The sequence below is a fragment of the Pteropus medius genome, unplaced genomic scaffold (assembly GCF_902729225.1).
Source record: "Pteropus medius unplaced genomic scaffold, Ma_sr-lr_union100, whole genome shotgun sequence".
Lineage (NCBI taxonomy): Eukaryota > Metazoa > Chordata > Mammalia > Chiroptera > Pteropodidae > Pteropus > Pteropus medius.
Window position 1 is genome coordinate 12,288,092 of NW_024352787.1, and position 22,949 is coordinate 12,311,040.

The 22,949-nt window shown below is 42.8% G+C and overlaps 1 protein-coding gene across 17 annotated transcripts in view; it reads right to left on the bottom strand.

The window, feature by feature from the left end:
• Window positions 1–22,949, bottom strand: part of ATXN7L1 (ataxin 7 like 1) — a 209,833-nt gene that overhangs the window by 11,961 nt on the left and 174,923 nt on the right. For all 17 annotated transcript variants that reach the window (XM_039849378.1, XM_039849377.1, XM_039849369.1 and 14 more), the window contains 5 exons: window positions 17,605–17,888; window positions 14,532–14,614; window positions 13,421–13,677; window positions 4,389–4,581; window positions 999–1,120 (listed from right to left, as the gene is read on the bottom strand). In XM_039849378.1, the coding sequence (XP_039705312.1) occupies window positions 999–1,120; window positions 4,389–4,581; window positions 13,421–13,677; window positions 14,532–14,614; window positions 17,605–17,888 (939 nt within the window). The remainder of the gene's footprint in view (window positions 1–998; window positions 1,121–4,388; window positions 4,582–13,420; window positions 13,678–14,531; window positions 14,615–17,604; window positions 17,889–22,949) is intronic.

Sequence of the window (22,949 nt, forward strand, 5' to 3'; positions counted from 1 at the left end):
GCCACAGCTGCCTGGGAGAGAGGAGGAAACCTGGGAATTGGCAAGTTTTGAATTCCGTTCCATCCCCACTGCCAGCACCTTTCCATTTCTTGGGGATGCCTTCCTGGCCTTTCCTGGGCTTCGCTGGGCAGGATGAGTGGTTCAGAGTTGGCTTTCCTGAACCATCTGGGCCTAGACCTGAAGATCCATGATTCTAAAAGATTATGTCTTAACAGCTCCCTTTTGTAGGAGTTGGGGGTGGAGACAGCCAGCAGACTGGCCTTGCACTATCCAGTGGCCAGAATGGCAGTTCCTTATGTGCTGCGGTTTGAGAGGGTCTAGCCTGTCACTCCTTCACAGTAGCATTTTCCTAAGTCAAGAAAGTTTCTTCCCCTTTTCATGAATCTCCTATGAAAATGTAAATAGATTGGGAGGTATTGGAGAATAAAGGGACATTAGAGAAATAGAACGTAAGCTTGGGTTTAGGTTAGAGAGAAGTGCGAGCGGAGGTGAAGAGAGCGTTCTGGGAGGTGGGAAGGGCCAAAGACAAGCTTAACCGACTTTGCAGCATCGCTCAGGATCTGCCCTGTGGGCCGCTGTACGTATGTTTTTCATAAGACATTAAACAATTAGAAATTGGTCCATAACCACTATGAAATTTTTAGTATTGACATTATAGCCTTAACATTGAAACAGAAGCATATTCTTAATATCCTTAGATGTTCTTGGTCATAGTACTATTAAATAAATAAGATTTTATCCAATACCCTTTTCATTTAGAAGGTTATGAAACAAAAATGATCTCCAAAGAAGATAAGGCATACCACACATTGCATGTGTCTCCGAAAAACTGTAGGCAAGCCATTAAGAAGAGCCGACATTTGTGAATTAATCATGAATCCTGATTCAGAATCATTTTGTTCTATGAAAAGTCAACTATTGATATTCATCTAGAAAGCTGGGTTCAGATAGTTGTGGGGCAGCTCTGATCTTATATTGCATAAAAACTGCTCACTTACTTCCACATCTGTGAATTCAAGTGTTTTTCTACCATGGAGTTTAGTGCTAATCGAAAACGATCCCATCTTCTATCAAACACATAGTACCCTCGTCCCATGAGGCGACTCCCAAATGAGCAAAACTGTGAGAGGAAAAAAAAACCATTTTAACTTTGATTACAGGTTAATAAGCTAATATAAACCATACCCAGAAAAATAACATTTGCATAAAAACACACAGGGGTACAATTTTACTCAGAATAAAGAAACAAATAGTATTGAAGCCAAAAATATTTCTGTGGTTCTTTAATTTGAGCTCTAGATTTTCTGCAGAAGCCCACATTATGACTCAACAATAGTGACATTCAATTTTCTGTGGCACTGAGGGCTACCTTCTCTATATCTTGACTGAGCCAGCATTTTAGGGTTAAAAACCCCTAAATCAACCAAGGTGATTTTTCAGCACTACTTGCTTACCGAATCATCCATTTTAAGGAATTCGGTGGTTCCTTGCTTCTCATCACAATAATGAAAACAACTCGTTTTAATCTTCTGCCAACTGGCTATACCTTTCCTATCTGTTGTCAATAGGGCCACTTTGCTTCTAAGTAGGCTAAACTCCTCTTTTCCTCATCTTGACCTCATCTCCCCTCCTATTAGCACGTGCAGGCTGCCCTGGGACACATCACTGCCTCTGAGCGTACACGCACGCTGTTCCCTCTGCCCGCCATCTTCTTCCCTCTTCTCTGTCAATCCCAATTCTCTCCTCCCTCAGTGCCCTAATCTAGACTCTCATTTCCAATGCCCTTTGTCTGATTAGCTCTGCCGCTTTGAACTCCACGGCACACCCATTGCTTACTTCATTACATTTCACCTTGGAATCACTACATGGATGTTTTATGTTATATATAATGCCTATGTGCTGACTTGATTATAAAGGCCAGGGACCCCATTGTTATCTTCTTCTTTAACATGAGGATAGTAGGGACTGGGCCAAATGATGGATTGGAGAGATAAAGTCCCACAAAATGTTTCAATCAAACCATCACATTTAAAACATATGGCAGTTAGCTGTATAATAAACATAATTTTATTATGATGTTAAGACAACCAGAAATGCAAGAAGTGGCCACTGAGAAGGTGACATTTGGCTGGTCTAGAGCTCAGACAAGTCTGCAAATGACTCTATAACTCAAATGTAGCTTTCTCCCCCTTTCCCTAGGCCTCCAGCAGCGCCTGGCCTCCCTCCCAGACCCAGTGCTGGATTGGCACTTGTTCTACAAACCTTTCCCAGAACCAGCCTTTGGGACATTTCTCAGGAGCAAATGCAAGACCTTCCCTTTGTTTTGTTTCTGCTTATGTTGGAAATTTTGCCTTAAAATCTTGCCACCTATCAAATCTGGTACTCCTGATGAAAAACTCGTTTTTGCACTTTCATATTAAGTGCTTACTGACCACACAAGAAAACATACAAAGGGAATTCTCCAGTGTGGAAGCCGGTCCCTGGCATCATGTGGGAGCTATTCCAGGTCTAGACATCTTTTCTTCCTTCATCCCAGTTGCTAAAGACACACTTAACGAGTGTTCATTACAAAAATGATTAATATATCAATCGACCGTGAGAGAAAGGACAAAGCAAAGAAAATAATCCATGGCCTTTCCATTTAAATTGGCAAAACATTAAGGGCACACAAAGCCGCCATGCCCAGAGTTGTGTGAATCCCCCATATCCTGGCAGCTTGTCATTTGCACAAATATCTTGATGTGCTCTAGAATGTGACCTTCTGGTAGAGCCCGGTCTCTATTTCAGACTTGGAAGCTAGAGGCAAATTTTTGTCTTTGCTACCTATGTCTCTAATTCCACTGAGATATAAAGCTGTGCCCCGAGAAGCTCTTGTTTCTGGTCACGTATTATGTCCTTGGCAGAGCTATAAATCCTCACTGCATTGGCCCCTGTAGCAGACCTCACAGGCTGTCAATCTCATCAAATGCCACCCTGCTCCCACCTCTTCCTGCCTTTTCCTTGCTAATACTTTTGTTCGGATATCTGACATGGAGCAGTGAGCAGGGAAGGCAAGTCTCTTCCCGGAACCTTAGGATGATCATGGCTGACCTCATTCTTCTCTGCCACCGAGTGGTATAGGGGATGGGCACGTGACCCACTTCTGATAGATATAAAGGGAAATCTGTTAGGGGATTCACAGGAAGATTTTCTTCCCTACGAAATGACATAAGATAGCGCCTATGAAGAAGACTCCCTTTCTGTTTGTCCCTTTCCAACCTGTGTAGAATGCTACTGGGTGAGGATGTGACAATGGAGCTGTGTGAAAGGTAAGACCATGTGTGAAAGGTGAAGAGGGTTGCAGAGATTCTCTCTTGGCTTGGAACCACCTACCTCCAGACTTCTTGTTATATGAGATAATTAAATGACTGTAGTGCATGCACTGCATGAGTTGAGTTTTCTATTACTAGAAATCAAAGGCATTCCTAATTATCCCTCACTATTTCTGAATTACCTAAGAGGCAAAGTCTCAGGCTGTTGGTGAACCACAGGTCACCATCATTCCCACCAACAGGAAGTGAAGCTGGCCTTCACTCATCTCACAGACAGAGGAGAGGAGGGACTCACTCGAAGAGTCAAAGCTATTCCTACAGGGCTTAAACTGGCTCCAGAGCCAGTTAGCCATGGGGTCCCACGTTCCAGGCCCCCAGCATTCAGGCCTGTGATGGTAGCACCAGGCGTTCCCTTCTTAAGTGCTCACACAGTAAACATAAATAAGCCTTGAGCTCATGCCTCCTTAAGTTTCCCACCTCGATTTCAATGACTTGAATTGTTAAAATGGACTCTTTCAAAATTGGGAGGAAACTGACCTTTTCGTTAGTCAGCAATCATGCTGACATGAAATGCCTTCTTTCCTCAACACATTCTTTCTGTCTCTCAGTATTGGTGCCATATGGTCACACTTACTAATAACAATAAAACTCAGAACGAGCAGGGGAGAAAACCAGTTAGGGTTGGCACCTGGCACACTGCTAAGACAGACAGTTCCCAATGCAGGTGAGCTAGACTAACTCTTGAAATCAGAGACTCTGTTTTTAGATGGGCAAAGCCAGAAGGTCAGCTCCCCGGTACACTTATATAAACACCATTTCTCGAGCATTATTGCTTCAAGGTGGACCACAAATACTCTGGTGTTTAAAGGATTATAATCAGCTAGGAGCCCTTTCCTTTCCTTCTGTGATTTTCAAGGGTATTTCTAATGCAATCATTTAACCTCAGGGTAAGCCTTTCCATAAATCATTGTCCTGACCACCTCTCCTTAGGAATGTGTGCCTTCTGACACAAACACCTAAATGCTCATAAAACATAGGGGGTGGAAAATGCATGGAAGGAAACAGGAGGTGGCTTACCGCAAGAGGTTTGGGGTGGTGGGTGGAAAACTGACAGTCTAACTTCTCGGATTCGTCGGCTCCGTCCATCTCCCCTTCATCACTCGACAGTCGGCTGGCGAGATCACCTCCAGCTGGGGGCAGAGGGGGTTCGGGAGTGCAGCCACTGTTATTTGAAGATGTGCTGCTGCTTATACTATTTGCAGATGATGGTCTAAAGGCAAAAGAGAACAAACAGAATAAACTTTTCTGAGGTAACGAGACCTACCCAGACTTAACTAGCTCAGAAGGCAGTCCAATTAGCTCTCCTGTCAACAGCAAATCTGCACAAGGAAAGCATTTGGGCTGAGAAGGTTAGCAGCGACCAGCTCTCTACAGATTCGGTGGAGCTGAGGCTCTGTCCTGCTTGCATCTGGGCACGAGGGAAAAAGCCCATAGTGTAAGTGGCATGTAAAATACAGTAGTGTGACAGAGGGTTAATTTAACTGAAAACGAATCTTCCATGAGTTCAGTTATAACTATTCAACCATTTGCATGTAATTTGTACTTCCATGTACTCGCTTCTCTTTGAAAGTGAAGCTTTCAGGAAGATCAACTAGGTAAACAAGTTCAATCAACAAAATATCAGTGATGATGAAAGACGGTCCTACACACACTTTTTTTTTTGTTACTGAACTATGGCTTTATGAAATTATCATATGGCATGAAAAATGGTTTTTTCCCAGTGATGGGGCCATAAGTCCCTTACCCCATACCTAGGCCAGTTTCTTAATATCAAGCCACATGTAATTTAATTGTATCTTCTGAAGATGAATGTTTCCATTTAATTTTTGACAAGCTACTAGACACTCCAGCTGGCATGGTTGGCTCATAGTAGGTGTTAAAGAAATATGTTTCTCAATGAAGGAATAAATGAATTCCAGGTATATAAATAATCCAACATATCTCATCTCAATTATGGCTGAGCTAATAGAAAAGCAATGTCACAGTAAGAGGTGGCACTATACACTTCCCAAACAGTAAAAACAAAACAAACCAAAACAAAAAGGCAAAAACAAAAACAAAACAAACATAGCCACATCAGTGGAAGAGTTAGAAGAGAAACAGTAAAGTTAGTTGTTTTCACTATTTCTTTACTTTCATCAGGTGATTGACTAGGAAGAAAGGCAGAGAAAAAAAGAAGTTTTAGAGAAAAAAAAAATCAAGATCCTTAAAAAAAAAAATTGATTTTTTGCATTCTTCATTGAAAGCTGCCCTTACAAGTCAGTATTGTTGATTTGTTTCCCTTCTCCCTCGTTTTCACTCTGGATTCTTTGTTGTTTTGAAATCTTTCTAGGTGTCATATACTTGAGTTCAAACCAGAACCCCAAAGCACAGTCATTTAAAAACAAAGCCATCAAGGTGGAAACAACCCAAATGGCCACCAATAGAAGAATGGATAAACAATGGAATATTAGTTAAGTCTCCATACAATGGAATATTAGTTAAGTCTCTAAAAGAAATAAAGTATTTCATTTAGGAATAAAGTATTGATTAACATGCTACAACATGGATAAAACTTGAAGATACTATGCTAAATGAAATAAGCCAGTTACAACAGACAAATATTGTATGCTTTTTATTTTTTAAATATGAGGTACCTAGAACAGTCAAATCCATAAAGACAGAAAGTAGAACCGTGGTTATAGACACTAGAAGAGGGAGAACGAGGAGTTAGTATTTAATGAGTACAGTATGGAATGATGAAAAATTTCTAGAGATGGACAGTGGTGATGGTTGCACCACAATGTAAATGTACTTAATGTCACTAAACTGTATACTTAGAAATGGTTAAAATGGTAAAATTTGTTATGCATATTTTACCACAACAAAAAAACTTACACACAAGCAAAAACCCAAAACAAAGCCACAGATAGTTTTTCAGTGTTATTATAAGGACTCTGTTAGTATGAGAGTTTATTATTGACTATCACTTTCCTATACTTATAAAAACAAAGATGCCATTCAACCTGCATGTTAAAAGTCTACAGTACTGAGACCACATCTCCCCAGGATACCTGCATTCCCAGACACCTACTCTCCTGTATCAGAAGGGGCAACCACACTATTTACAGCTGAAGGCCCAAATAGTAAAACAATATTAATAATGCTGAACACATTAAGAAAGAAAACAGTGTCCATAATCCTGCCACTCAAGATGAGGTCCTATTACCATTTTGATCTATATCCTTCCAGACTTCTTTACTGTGCATACATAGGCACATAAATTTTTAAGCAAGAACTGGATCACATTGTATATACTATTTCTAGCTATGCTTTTTTTTTAACCTAGTGATATAGAAATCTTCCCACGTATAGAACTATGTCATTTTTAATATTCCCCAGTATTCCATAGTATGAATATGTCCTAATTTACTTAATTAGTCTATTGATGGACATTTAAGTTGTTCTTAAACTTTCTAGTAGGCACTTTTTGAAGCCTTCCCCACCACAATAGGACCTCCTGTCTTGCAAGAGATAAAAGAGAACTAGATTTTGTTAAGTGTGATAATAGTGTCATGGTTATATAGGAAAATATCTTTATTTTTTAAGGATGCATTTGGAAGTCATTAAAGTTAAAATGCCATGATATCTGCAATTTACTTCAAAATATAACACCAAAAAAAAAAGACGGAATAAATATAATTGCAAAACCTTAATATTACAATTCTTAAAATTAGGTATAAAGATGTTCATTATATTTTTTTCTTTTCTGTACATGAGAAATATTTAATAAGAAGAATTAAAAAAAACAAAAGAAAAAGAAAATAAAGTGAGCTAGTAGTACAGGTATATATAAAAATGTGGCTGAAGAGCGTCTTGTTAATGGGGCAAATGGATCAAACACACTTATTTCCTCTCCCTCCCAAAATCCTACTAAAGTCACAGTAAAGGAATAAAAAGGCATTAGTCCGAAAGAATAAAAAGATCAGCAGAAATATGTTGATAGTTATGGTGATGACTTCCCAGCCTCCATTTAATCCCCAAATCAGTAACGGAATCTCATTCATCTTGCTCATGATTGGTTTGGGAAAGGGCATAAGAAACAAAAGAAAATGGTTTTTTTTTTTTGAGGGGATATTTTTGCGAAGATTTTTTTCATCTTTAAAAAGAGACATGAGGAAAATGTGGTCTCCATCGTCACTGGACCTTGTTTTATCCGCATGTACCTGAAAGAGCTGCAACCTTCTTGCTATAGACTTTGAAGATGGAGTCAAAAGACTGAAGAGAAAAGTGTGGAATGAAAGATGAGCAGAGAGACAGAGCCAATTCCTGATCTCTGGGGACTTTTACCTCTGGACTTCTTGTCACATGTGATAAGGGATTTTGTAATTATTTAAGTGTTTAGTAAGACTAGGTTTTCTGCTACTTGCACCTAAAGAATCCCAACCGATGTAAGTGTGAACATGAGATTTTAACATATTTTTAGAAGACAGAATGTGGCTGGAGAAAGGCGTGTTAACTGATGGGAAAGGAACTGACCTACCTAAAACCTCGGAGAGGCAGGGCACCTGGAGTTACCTAGAGCTGCAAAAGTCATGGGTGAGGTGAGGACTAAACATAGCAGGAGAGTTGAAAGTCTTAGTATGTGGTAGCTGGACTTACAGGTCATTACCGCTACTTCATACAGCCAGGTGACTCACCATCTGCCAGGATACCCTCCCCCGCTAATTAGCTTTCCAAGAAAACAAAGCTTACTCTCTAGAGAAACTGAACTGGAGAGACTCTAGACATAGGGCCACCAGGTTCAGCAGAGATCAGGAGTGAGGCACAGGGCTGGAAACAGGGTAACTGTGGGCAACTGTGGGCTATCCCTGGTCAGGTCCTTAGTCGGCACTTCCAGAATGCCTATTATTACCAGGCACATCACCAGGCAAGATTCTTCCTTGAGAAAATGAATAAGCCCAGAGAAAGGGTTTCCAGATCTTGCCTTTGGGACTCCACCAACAAAAGGCTGATTGGTGACCTGATGACCTTTTGGTTGATAGTCCTACATATGGTAAGTAGTCCTTCCAACCAGCCTGTTAAAGCCTCTCTTCTAAATATGAATAGTTAGGGATCAGTAAACATTCCTGGAACATCTCCAACATGAGACTGACCAACCAAATATCAAACACATGTAGAAAATAAACCTGGAGGAAATGAAGACAATGAAGGAAAGAGGGAAAACTAAAACAAACAAACAAACAAAACCAAACCCCTATCTTCAAAGATGTTAGCATGGAATTACCTTTGCAAAATGATAGTCTCTCATAGAATATCTCATAGGATATTATAAGAAGAAATCAGATTTAAAAAATCCTGAAAATTAAAAAAGCAAATCATAAATTGATTATTTAATATACAGTTTTGAAGGTAAAGAAAATCTCTTAGAAAATAAAATAAGAAATTAAGAGAGACAACAGGAGAAAAGAGGTAAGAGAATGAAAAGTTTAGAGCAAAAGGTCCAACATCCCACTAATAGTTGGTCAAGAACGAGAATAATGACAATAGTAGAAAGAAAATTATCCAAGATGTAACAGAGGAAAATATTCTAGAAACAGGTGCATCCAGATTGAAAGGATCTACTGCATGCCTAGTGCAATAAAAAACAAAAACAAAAACAAAAAAAAACACCTACATCAAGAGTAATCCCTGTGAAATTTCGGAATCCCAGTCTTCTGAGATAAAAACTGGTCATTGCAAAGAAACTGGAATCAGAATGACATTAAGCTTATCAATAAAAACCTCTGATAATAAAAGTCAGTGAAAAAATGTCTCCAAATTCTGTAGGAAAATGATTTTCAATCTAGTTATATACTCAGACTATCAATTAAGTGTGAGGGTAGAATAAAAACATTTTCAAGTGTGTAAGGATTCTAAAAATTGACCTCCCATGCATCTTTCCACAGGAAGCTAGTGGAGGAGATATTCCATCAAAACAAAGGAACAAACCCAGAGAAAGGAAGGCAATGGGATCCAAGAAACAGGTGCTCTAAGACAGAGAGGCTAAAGAGAGTTCCAGGATAGCAGGGACTACCAATTTTCATTCTAAGTCTTTTGGAACTATTTGCCTATATTACTTTGGTTAACAAATAAAGTTTAATTAAGAAGAAAAAACATGGGTGAAACACTCAATAGTAAGTTCCAGTTGCCAGATAGAAAAGAGGAGATGAAGGGAGGAGAATCCTGGAGAATAGAGATGAGCATGGAAACTGTACTCTAGAGCAGAATTGGATCTGAGAGCAAAGGCAGAAACATGAATGAATGGTGGTGTGCAGATATGTACACATGCACACCAAGGAGAAGGAGCTCTGAATCTTTTCTTTTGTGAGATTGTTTCACTCAGGATGTATGCATCCTTCTGGAGATGATGGTGTGGTAGATGGTTTCAGGACTTTCCAGCTCTGATCACTGCACTCCAAGGTGCAACCTGGAGGGAAGGAGTTTGTTGGTACCAGCCTGTGTCTCAGAAAAGACAAGGCCTGGTGAGGAGTGACAGAGAATGGGGTAGCTAGTCATCCGAAAGTGTTGACAAAGTCACTCAAGTTTAAGCTTCCACCCACCTCTCCTCCCTCAGCACTACAACATCCTTCCTCTCTCTACTTGCCAGTTTGACCTAAAGACAACGTATGCGATGATGGTCCCTGTTCAGTTCCACTCAGGGAAACTTGGAGAAAGTTCCCACCCCTACCACTTTGAGGAAGTGTGAACATCAGTCTGTCTGAGTGCTTTGAGGAAGAGAGTGTAAGGCAATTGATCTTAATTGAGTCCTTACTGTGTGCTAGGCATGTCATGTATATTTTCTAATCCAAGTTACCCACTGCCTTAGGTGCATTTAACTACATTTCTCTACATATTATCTACATTTCTCAGATGAGGAAATTGGTTGCAAAGCTAATAAGAGATTGAAATGAGGCTGCACTGTGCTTGACTTCAAAGCTCCCCATATTGGGAAATGAATGTAGAAAAAGCACAGGGACAAACATAAGTCAGGGAAAGAAATGGCTTATGGTTTGGTAATAACAGTATCCTAATTACTTATAACTGAAGTTGTTTTCGCTCCAGACTCATCTGCTCCTTTTCAGGTACCTAAGACCTTCTGTCTCTCTCCCTGCTGCCCTTGTCTGTCTAAAAGTCAATGGATTTTGCCATTTTAAGAATAGATGTGTGAGCATCCTCAAGACAGAGGGGGATGTGTCCAGATTTTGTCAGCACTGGCTTCTACAGCTGACCGTTCTCTGTCCCTCCCAGGGGCCAGAGCCTGGCTTGTCAGAGCCCAGTTCAATCTTCTGCCCTCCTTCCCTGTTGTCAATAGAGTTCCTGATGGGTGTGGCCGAACTGGTCATTCATAGCCCTTGGGCTCTTTGGGTCGAGTAATTTTCTCCCTTAGAATTGGGGGCGAGGAAACAGAGCATATGGGTATGTTATTCAAGAGACCCCAAGTTGGGGGACAGAGGCCAAAAGGACAGGTGGAAATCCGGTGCCATCAAAGACTGTATTTACTCACATTGCTTTCCCATTGGATACCACTACCATTTACTAACAGCCACCATAATTCAGTGTTTATTATGAGCTTGGTACTTTATCTCACTTAATTCTTCTTAGCTCCATTTTACAGATGAGCAAGTCGAGGCTAGAGAGACTAAGAAACATGACTAAGCTCACCTAGTTAGTAAGCATGAAGTTGAGATACACACTTCTAATCCTGTTCTGACTCCTGTTTTATCTATCTTTAACTTTTCCAGTTCTAGACCTGAGTTCCTTTTTAGAAACCCCTAACAAAAATGGGTTGCAATTTGAGAATATGAAAGTGAAATATTTTTCAAGATTACCAAAATAATACATAAGAAATAAATTCTCACATGTTAGCATTTCCAACAAAAGGAATTTCACAATTGGGAAGGGATTACAATAATTCTATTCATGTGTGATAATTTTTTGCCAATTATAGATAATTAGTATAATTGAAATATCTATTATGTGTATCATTAATATGAGTAAAATATTTTTTTAAAGTTTTATGTGATTACAACATGAAACACTGATCAATCTCTGACTGCATGGGGCTCATCTTAATCTAAAACAAATGAAAGAGGATGCTATTCCCCACTAACACTGGACCACAGTCTACCCCTGAGTTTTCCAGTGCCCATATTTACTTCGAAAAGCATCCTCAAAAATTATTGTTACCAACACTTGTAACGCTCTCCTTTGCCTCTCCCTTTTTTTCCGAGACATCCCTTTGGCTGATTAACCTCACTCTTTCTTCGGCTTCTGTAAGAGAACACGAACACCTGGTATTTCTCTATCCATAGACATTCCCCTGAAAATTAAACCAAAAAGGAACAGAAAGAAGAAGCTATTAAGCCTCCACTGCCTGTTTTATTTTTTAAAGGCTGCCCCTAGCTTCTGTGAAGTTAGGTACTACCAGCTTGGGCAAGAAGTTCCTTCATCAGTCAAAATTGAAAGAAATGTATAATAAAAGAGAGTTTTCAAACTGGGGCCCCTGGAGTCCTTGGGGGCATACAAGATGATCTCTCAGAGGACCTAAGAGATATGGGCTCTGGGTACAGGTAGGTCTGCTTTTATATTGGGTACCCTGTTAGGTTTTGTGGGGATGAAAAAGTTCTACAACAAAAAGTTTGAAAGCCACTGTATATAATATCAAAGCCTTTCCCAGAACTTTGGAATAGAACCGTCTTCCTAACTCTAAAGCAAGGGTACTAGCCCTCACCAGCAACCGACATTCCAGTGAGAAGTAATTAGAAAATGACCTTGCAAAACGAGGGGGCAAGGAAAGTGGCATGTAAATGGATGACAACAACACGACAATGATTATGATAATGGAAATGTGTGTGGGCTGCGATTCCATCTGACTGCGTCCTCCTGAATGCCTAAAGCTGAGGTCGGCCATTGCTACGGAGGGACTCTGGCTGTCAAACCGGGTCAGGCTTGTACCAAACTGAAAGGTATGAGGCTGAGAACCTGGTAGATCAGTAGCAACTGTCATTAAATACTTGCTTTTTCTTCAAAAATCAACTCTTTCCCTTTCTTTCATAACTTAATGCCTACTTGCTGACTAGACCCTTTGAGATTCACACTGTATGCATTAAAAATCATCAGCTAATACTACAATCTGTACTTCTCATATTGTATTATTAATGTTTCCTTTTCACGACATTATGGATATTGGAGTCTTATCTCATCTTCTAAACTCTTAAAAACAAGGCTCTAGTTTCATTCATCTCTGTACCCCTGCCTGCGAGTAGCTAACATAGTACCTTGCTTACGAAGAAAGCACTCAATAAATATTTTTGAATGAAGGGTTTCCTGTCCTGTCACCGAGAAATTAGTCCGCTGCTCAATATGGCACTCCACTGCCCATCAAAACAGACATGCGTGAATTTAAAATTACTCTTAATTCAAATGAGTTTAATTTTCTTTTCTGTCCTTTCCTTCTGTCCAGAACAACCAAATGAAACCTCAGACAGGTGGGCTCAGCTTTCTGGGTGTGCAGGAAAATATAAGCCTCTGTTATGCTAATTTTCCCTTCACTTAGGTCATCGAAGAAGAGTTGTAGAAAAAATTCAAACTGTTGTGACAAATGGGCTCTTAAGTGAGCTGACTACCCTACCTGCCCAGGTATTCCTCACTCTCTGCTCCAGGAATCTTCAACTAATCTAAAAACTCAGGCAGCCAGGAAGTCGCCCGGTGGCTGATGTGTCATCCTTCCAGGTATTTCTTTCTAGCTTACTCTTGTTCTGATATAGGTTTGCTATGAAGGATGATGACGACAACAATGACGGCAATAGTGACAACAATGATGACGGCAGTAAAATCCACTGAATACTATCCGGCAGGCACTGGGATGAACCCCTTAATGCCCATTATCTCGTTTAAACCGCGCAACTGCCTCACGAGGCAGGATTATTACCACTTCCATTTAACACGTGATCAGACCACTCGTGACCCAGCAAGGCAGAGTCCCTCGACCAAGGACTCTGGGCTTCTATCGCCACGGTGGGACTTACCTAGGAAGCACTGAGTTAGGTGGCCTGGATTTTGCAGGGGATGCGACTTTAGGTTCCAGCCCAGAGCTCCCTGAAGATCCTGGCAGAGAGTCCTGCACCGACCCCGACTGGTTCGGAAGTACTTCCCTTGCCGAAGTCAGGAGATGCTCTTTATCTTTAACTTCTTTTTCCCGGGACTTGGCTTTGTGTTCCGCCAGGAGGAGGTCAAATTGCTTTTTCCTACCCGGGACTGCCCTTCGATGGCTCAGCGAATGTGTCTAAGGAGAAGAGAGATGAAAAGCACAGCCTCTTTGATCAGCACATAAACCTGCTTCCCCAGGCCCTCCATCTCAGAAACAGCAATTCATGAGAATTTAGAGGTGCTTGAAAAGTGAACTTCAAGGCAACGGCTCCTGTCCTGTGGCTGGGAAGAGCAGAGACCACACAAATGCAACCGTGCCCTACTCTCTTGGCGTTAAGAAGCCAAAGCTGCCTCCAAAAAGGGCATAAGATGATGAGCTTCAGTGCAGAACCCAGGAAAACCTCTCTGAGGAAAGGCCACCGTGAAGGAGTGCTAGAGTTAATCCAGGTGCAGGTGGTAGGTTCACTTTGGCCCAGACACACGGAGCCACCAAGCAGAGAGGGCCACCGCCTCGATCCCAAGAAGCACTAGCAGTTCAGTATGAAATATGTGGCTGGGGGCTACCCAGTGGCGGCAGCCTTGGGTCAGCTGTCCGCCTGGCTACCCCGGCGTGGCTGGATCAGGGGCGCGGCAGACCGTCCTCCCGTCCAGGGCTGCCGTTCAGGGCGCTGCTGCCGCCGCCGCCGCTCCTGCATACATTAAAACGTAGCAGGGTTTAGAACCGCCTGTGAGTGCCTATAAATACAATTTACTGTCTGGCCTCACAAGTAACAGGGGAAGCCTTTTTTTTTTTTTTTTCTTCTTAAAAAGCCAGCCAGCTTGAGGCAGGCACTCTGCTACCATGGAAGAGAAGAAAGCATTTCCCTTACAAAGAACAGCTGGGGGTCATGTCGAGGTTCCACACCCTGCCGTGTGCAGAGAGTGGCATGCAAACATTTTGACAAAGGCCCCAGCGAGAGCAGGAAGTATTTTTTATGGAAAGAGAAATACCTTGCAGGTGAGGGATCTTGTGCAAGGTTTCTTTGTCTCGGGATCCAATACTCCACAGTGTTTATTTGGGTCAAATTCTCTCTCTGGTTTAAGAAACAAACAAAAAATATAAGAAAAAAGGAGACTAAATAGGATTTGGCATTAAGACTACATTAAAAAAAACGCACATTTGCACCAACAAGTGAGACATTGTCAGGCAATCTGTTTTTTTTTTTTCTCTTTTTCTTTTTCCAACCAACTGCTAAAATGCTTCGAGAACCACTCAGGGGAAAATTGTGCACCCTCTGAACCAGAGTTCCAAAGTCCAGCTTCGGTAAGGATGCGGAATGTAGCGCAGGGCGCGGGGAGTGGGGTGGGGCGCGGTGCGCACTGGGAGGGAAGCACCATGCTGCTCTCACGCTTTATTTCACTTGAAATGGTTTTTCAGATACTTGGCCCTTTGGGCATAGTTGGCTGCGGACCAGGGAGAGCCACCTGAGGCCCAAGGGTCACTTTTTCTTGGGTGGCTTCAAGAGTATGCACCCTCCCCCACCCCCATCCTGCCCTCCTGTTCATTTTAGCCATTTAAGTAGGAGACTATTCCTTGACATGTCAGTGTGACCTGCTTCTCTCCTGCTTTGCAAAGTGCTCAGCACAAGGCTTTCCAGACAGCTTAGTTGACCAGAAAATTTGTTTACCTGATTCAAGAACGTTTTGGTAGTGTCATAGGCAGGGGCAGGGATAAGTCTGAGTATGTGCCTTACGTGGGTCTAAACTTGAAGGTGCACAGGGCGGAGCCTGCTAGTCTCACCGCTTTGGCCCGCTCTGCCCCAGTACAGGGCCTGTTACTCCAAGTGAGAATGAGCCAGGGCAAGCTAAACCCTTGAGATGGCTGCAGAGAGGCCAGGCTTTCCCCAGTGTGTGCCTTCCCACTGGACTGTTGAGTTTACTTGTAAGGAACTTGTTCTCTTTAGGCCCATTTTGGATCCTTCGTCCCGCCTGGATTACAAAAATGTTCTCCTCCCTCAGAAAATGAGGGGCTGTGAAGCAAATCTCTTAAGGACCCTTTAGGCTTTAAAGTTCCACCCCTCAGATGGCCTGTGCTGTTTCTGAAAGGCACCCAGAAAACACCTGCCTCCTGCAGAGCAGGAATGACACAGCTCTTCTGGGCATTCAGGGAGAATGTTGGTGGGTGGGTGAGGGGTAAGTATAAATTTGGTGGTGTCCTTAAGAGTCTTGAATAGCTGCAAATAAAAAAGAGGTTACCTAGCCTGAAAATGTGTCTGAAATTGGTGGGGTAAACTCTGAGCATAATAAATTAATGTGTTCTATTTTTGAAGGAAGATTTGGGGATCATGGGGTGGTTGAGATGGTGGTAATGATAAGTATGCAACAAAACCATTCTTATTTCCATGACAGATTCCCTGGTCGGCTATCAAAATGCCTCCTGCCCCTTTTGTTTTCTTCCTTCTTCTTCCTACTCTTCTTCTTCTTCTTCTTTTTTTTTTTAAAAAGCTTCACTTTTAAGAATAGAAAATGGCTAGACCTGGAGATGCCCATTTCCTATGAGCCTGTCAGCCCACTGAGGAGTGCCTGGGTGCCAGGCCCCAGGCTGCCCTTCCCTTGGGCCTGTCAGTCATACCCGTGCCCAGATCCACACCCGACCTCATGCTGGCCGGGAACTGAGCAGGTTGTTTGGCTAGAGTAAGAGCCGGCTGCCAAATGTGAAAGTGAGACAGAAACAAGCGAAAGACCCAATGAGACGAAACAATCAACAAAATGCAAAACCAACAAATAGCAAAAAATCCCCAAACGACTTCAGATTGGGGAGCAGACTGAAAGCCATGGTCATGTTTGTACCATGACAAGGAACCACGGCCTATGGGCGCTGTGCCCAGCCAGGCCCACTGGTTTTTCCAGGGATGCTGCCCCCCACCTCTGTAGAGTGAAACTGAATGTTCCCAGCAGGGGGAGAGCCAGGAGGAGGCGGGGGCCCCTATCCGCACAGGGAGGCCCCACGATGCTCAAAGAGAGCAGTGGGCTCTACCTTCCTTGATAAGGGGTGAGCAGTACATGGAGAGATTTTCAAGGTATAATACCAGTGTCATTTCAATGCTTAGGGCCTGAGGTATTTTTAGAATAACTTTTTAAAGAAGTTACAGATATAAGATAGAAAAACTGAAATACAAAAAAATATGAAGTAGAAAATAAAAATGACCCACAATTTTGGGGTACTTAATAAGCATGCTCACACCAGAAGACATAGTTACTTTCTCACAATATTTTCTTTCTCGCAATATTTTCTTTTTTTCTGGTCAACATTAGATAAATGTCCACGGTGTGTGAATTAATTGTGAAGCATATTTTGGTCTTTTGGAAAAAGCAGAACTGCTAGATTTAGTTTTACAACAAATTCAAGGCAAATGTCACCCACGTGGGGGCCCCAAAGGCAATCATCTCCTCAAAGGCTGGCCATGTACACCTTTCGGGTACCCCACGAGCCTGTTCAGATAATCAAGGGGGTACATCTAAGGGATACTCCCCAATATCTCATCTGCTGTGCTAGCCTGAGCATTCCCAAATAGAAATCCCAACCGGTTATGTGGGAAAGGCAGTTGTAGACACAGACCACATAATCAACCTGGAAAGCAATCAAGCCAAAGGAGAGAGGTCATGCTTTTCTGTGGGGCAGTCACCGAGGGGACTGTCCCAAGCCGGCCCTGAGCTACTATGAGATGTCGCTGTGGGTTGTCTGACTTTGTGGTAGGGAGGTGTCTATAAAACCCAGGGGCAGTTCAGCCTGACAGCATGGCGACACGACCGTGGGACCTGTGGACTGCTGTGGCTGGTGCAGAGCATCCTGCCTCCTGGGTCACTAGGGGTAACGCCTGCTGAGCACCAAGCCTCGTCTGGCCCGGGAATGAGAACAGGCTCTCACTGGCATTTTCAAGTGGGGCCCTGTTTGCAGGTAAACTCCACGTCCCCCTTAAGACGAAACAGACCTGCTGAATTATAAGAACACATCACTCCTTGGTTATGGATGTGACTCAATTTCAGTCTAATCATGAGCCAGACTCAAAAGACAGACACATACCTGAAAGTCTCCTGTAAGGCTTGTTGTTGTTTTTGGTGCCGTTTTGGTGTTTCTTGTCTAGTGTGGAGGACAAAATTCCTTTGCCATTTAAGATCTTCTCTGGGGAAGGTGGCACTGACTTGGACATCAAGACCGGCTTAATCAAGGGTGGGGTGGAGACAGCCGAGGACGAGGTGGAACAGGCGGTGACCGCAGCAGTGGTTGTAGAGTTCATTTTGACATTGGCACCATCTGCCTTCACTAGGTTAGGAATTTTCTCTAAACTGACTACAGGAACCGGAACACTGAAAAATAAATGAACAAACATGCACAATTGCTTTCTTTGATGCATCTGGTTTGCTGAGAAGCTATACTCTCTTATCATTATCAGAACACTTCCTTATCACTTATTTATACTCCTCCTATAAGCTAGCAGCATGATTCCAGTTTTGATGGGAGTGAGATTTGTGCCTTGCAAAGGACCAACAGGGGGTGCAAGGCTGGCGCAGTGCCAGGGATGGCATCGGAGCTGACTGATTACCTCCCGTACCCGTTGTCTCCATAGATCCTGCAGCTCCCCCTTCACAGTTCTTATATGTCGGCTGTCTCGGAGACAGCACCTTGGGAAGAACAAGGTGCCTGCTGTGAAGCTCAGGAAGAGATGCTGTTTGTGCTCTGAAGATGGTGTGCCACCGTGCCACTTGCTGAATCACACCCCTTCCCCCTGCTGCTCAGCTGGTCTCCCACCCGGCGATTGGGCCTGACATCTGCTTAGCTCAGGAGTGCTGACAGGCTCATGCCACGGGGAGGCATGGCTGCAGGCCAGCGTGCCACGCTGCATGCTGTCGGAGGACTCCTGGATCACTCTCATATCCTGGGGATGGGCTCAAATTGAGTGAGCCGCCATGTAACATTATCTAATATTCCATTTTAGGCAGCTAGTTATGTAAATAGGCAATTCTCAAGGCTGGCAGGTGAGAGAATGAATTTTAAGAAGACAGAGCACAAAGGTGTATGTTTGCTCTTCAGAATCTGTCACCTTAGCCCCACTTCCCTGCTATTTCTCCTGTAATGGATATGCATTTGATTTCTGTGCATTTAATGCTGGAGGACCCTGTGTCTGGGGGGCTGTAAAGAACTCTGTCTCTGGTTTTAAAAAATGAGATGAATAAGCTTTGCTTTGATTCCTGAACTAGATTTCCCTTCCTCTTTGCAGGAGGGCCGAACACTAACACTTCAGCCCCCTAATCATCTCTGAACCGATGTAGCTATTTGAATGCCAAATGATCTAGAATATGGCTTATACACGCCTGCAGACAATGTAGGGCATGAAAGAGAGGCTGGTTTTGGCGAAGAGGGATCTTATTTGTCCACGTGGCTGGCTGGCTGGCTCCCTTCTTTAAGATTCATTCATAGATCATTCCTTTGATCCATTTGTTCATGAAATCATTTCAGCAACCCCTCAGACCCTGCCCCTTTTCCGACTTTGAAACAGAATCACAGACGTTATTTATAGGTCTTTGCCAGTGAGAAGGCACTCAGTAGTAGAGCAGATTGTTGCCGGGCTTCTCCGACTTCACCCTAGGACCACGTGCTTTCCTGGCCTGAGGAAGGGTGGTGTAGGGCTTCAAGTCCCATGGGAGGCGAAACCGGAACAGTGGTTTTTAGCAATATGCCAAGTCACTGACGATTCTGCCTTTGATCAGAGAGAGGGTCCCTATCACTGAGATATAACTGAACTGCTGCTACTTTCTATTTAATGGCAATTCTCAAAGCACTCACATGTTGCTGAAGAACAGCACAAGAAGCCCTTGAAAAGTCAGCATGCTAAAAAGTGATAAAGACATTACCTGGGAAATTAGTGCTGCATTCCTGATTTTTTTCCAAATGGTAAAAAGTGTAAAACCATGGAACATGGACTACTTCTAGGATCATTCCCTCACTCCATTTTAAAGGACACGAATTATAGAAATCAGGGTTTTGAAAAGATATTTGCACACCCATGTTCATAGCAGTATTATTCATAACAGTCAAAAGGTGGAAGCAATCCAAATGTCCATTGATGGAGAATAGACAAAATAATATTCCATACAATGGAATATTAAAAGGAAGGAAGCCTTTAAAAGGAAGGAAATTCCAACGCATGATGAATGTTGAAGACATTATGCTAAGTGAAATAAGCCAATCACAAAAAGATGAATACTGTATGATTCCATTTATATGAGGATCAAGTTCATAGAGGCAGAAAGTAAAATGGTGGTTGCCAGGGACTGGGGGCAGAGGGGAATGAGGAGCTGTTGTTTAATGGGTACAGAATTTCAGTTTTGCAAGATGAGAAGAGTTCTGGAGATTGGATGTACAACAATGTAAATGTACTTAACACTACTGAACCGCACATAAAAAATGGTTAAGATAGTAAATTTTATGTGTATTTTACCACAATTAAAAATTTTTTAAATGTACAAACTAAAAAACATCCCCACAAATTAAAAAACTCATATAACTTAAATTATACTTCAATATAATTCTTGACTTTAAAAATATATGATTCTGCTTAAAAAGCTCTTGTTGATTTGTCACCTTTGTTCTGATCTGTTGACTTTTATTTCTTTAGAAAAAAAGTTTAACTTGATGTGAATATGTGGACCATTAACCAGGTGAGAAGACTCTCTAGCATTTGATGGCCTTCTCTCAAGAACCTCTTTGTGAAGCCCGGAAAGTTCAGGAAAGGAAGTTAAGACCTTCGAGTTCCAGATGCAGTTCTGGTAGCGTGAGCTGGTGTGAGGAAAGGGAAGGCCTCCAGTTTCTCTGAGAAATGCTCTGGGCACATGTTGAGTACACATAAGCTTGGCAGACAAAGATACGATGTTGGGATAGAATAATCCAGATCAATTATACAAACTGAAATATATTTAAAAACTGAGCCTAATGGTTCTCAAATGCTCATAGTACAGTCTGCGTTTCTCCCCTAAAGTCGATGTCCGAGGAAGCTGTGCGGGCACAGGTGCATTAGGTCTGGCCATTTGGAGCAGTGACAGTTGACTCGTCTCTATGGTGATGCTTCTTCCCAATCATGTTTAGGAACTCAGCTTGAGCGAGGCCAGCTAATGTCTGTGACTGATCTAATTTGGAATTTTCTCCACTACATAATGAGTGTGGCCCACTCATACCCTCTATTGCCAATGCTTCTGGAACTCCAGCTGGACTTCAATCCTAGTACTCCTGGCAGGATGTGGAATTGAAGCCCATCAGAAACAAGAAGGAAAGACTGCTGTGCAGTCCTCTGGAACTGAGTTTTACTGGGTTGCAAAGGGAGGTGTCAGGGGGAAAAATCTGATTAAGAATGTTCCAAAGGGTTCCACAGACCAGGTGAGTCAGTGGGGATCAGAGCCACTAAGTAAACACCCCTGATGCCAAGTAAGTGGGTCACATCTTGGCAGTGGAAGAAGAAAGATTGAGTTGTTGTGAGTGGGACTATAATGGTGTCTAATGGAGAAGGGCTATTGATAGAGTAAAGGAGGAGAGCCTGGGGGCTGCCTCTGATAATTTTTCCTTTGGTGTCTCTTCTCTCCCCTAAAGGTTTCAGGCTTCCCCTCTAGGGTAACCTGCCTCTGGCCTGAGCTGAGAAGATACTTTTGCTGGGAGTTAAGAGAAGAAAGGGAAACAGGCAGCTCGACGATAGTGGGAAGGGTCAAACACATCCCCAGAGGAGATGAAAGAGAGAGAAGTGGAAATCATTCCCATCTGACCTTTCCATCCTTATTCCCCATTATAAATGTTAGCCATTGGTCTATTTGAGTATTCAGCCTCTTTTCTTCACTACTATCGGCAACAGTCCCAAGAACCTAAATTGATGAACAAAGGAGGAAATGATTGCAAGATGGTGCCACTCGATGTGGAAAACCAATACCAGAAATTCAACCTTTTCAGCAAAGTGCTCTGGCTGCCTTGAGAAGCCATTGAGAGCCCTGATACATCTACATACATATCCCTATGTGTTTCTATACTCCAGGAAGTGAGCGAGTGTGGCTGTCCGGAAGCCATTGTCTCAGAATTGTCTTCTGCTTTCTCCCATTGTCCCTTTTCTCACTCCCCCCAGTTCTTCTGCCATCACCTTTCCCAGCCAGTACAGTGCCCCAGCCCTGGGCAGGTAAGGGCCCCTGCTAGATGGCAATGGACCCTGAATAACAGATTTAATATTTTTCCATTTGGAGAGAAGCCAAAAGATCCTGACCCCTGCTTTCACAGTTCAGGCATCTCCCCTTTTTTCTGTGTCTAATCACAGTAATTCAAAAACTTCATGTGTGGTTAGATGCTGAGAGGGGTGGATAGTTGGCAACACCTAGATGACTTACTAAGCAATACATTATTCTGTTTGCTTAAGCAACAAACAGCCTGGTGGTTACCCTTGAGGTCAGCCAAAGCCCCTCAAGTTCCTTCCCTTTCAGTCTTAAGGGATGCACTTACACACTTCCTGAAGTCTCACAATTAGTTGCATTTATCAACTCACTATTGTCCTTTCTTTGAGGAGCTGTGTTTGAAAGGGAAAGACGAGTCCTCACTCTTCCCCTACTGCTTTCATAATGCCTGTTTTGTTCGCTTAAGATGAACTCTTTCAGGGAGCCTGGGCTGCAGCCTGTTTCCCTGCTGTGTCTAATACACTGGGAGTAGTTATCTCCTTGTTATCTCTGTACCTCTGTCTCGGGTCTTGGGAAGGGATCCCACAGCCCAGAGAGAACAGCCCTCCCTCATCCTCCTTGCTACGTGGAGGCGATATCTACCTTGCTTTTTGTGTGCTGCTTTGGCTGCCCATGTCTTCTTCCTGTGTGCTTGGCCTGTCTGCATTTATCTTTCTGGACCAAGGTTATAAGAAAAATGGTTCTCCTGGTACCAAGAAGATTCCCCTTCCTGCCCAATGATGTCTGCAAAAGAGCAGAGGTGAAGAATCTTACAGTGCCACCAATTGTCGTGGGGCCAGCTGCTCTCCTGCCAGCTATGCTTTCCTGACGATCATGATTTATTCTTTTATCATCAACAGATAAGCCTTAAGAGAATGGTTCAGAAAATCTTGAGGCCTGTAGAAATCATTGCCAGCCCTGCTCCACTTATCAGCGCAGGGTAAAGATGGATTTGACAGGCAGGAGCCTAAAGACATATGGTATTTGTGCTGTGGGTTATGTGTCTGATGAGCGTTCTCAGCTGTCTGATTTCTTCCCACCAATTCCTTTGACAAAGGCCCATGTGCAGAAGTTTGAGGATCTCATTTGCTGGCAAATCCTTAAAAGGGCTATCTTACTCGGTCTCTGGCTTACCAAGCAGTAATAGCATTTAAGCCATCCCAAGTAAAAAGAAATTTAGCTTATTTT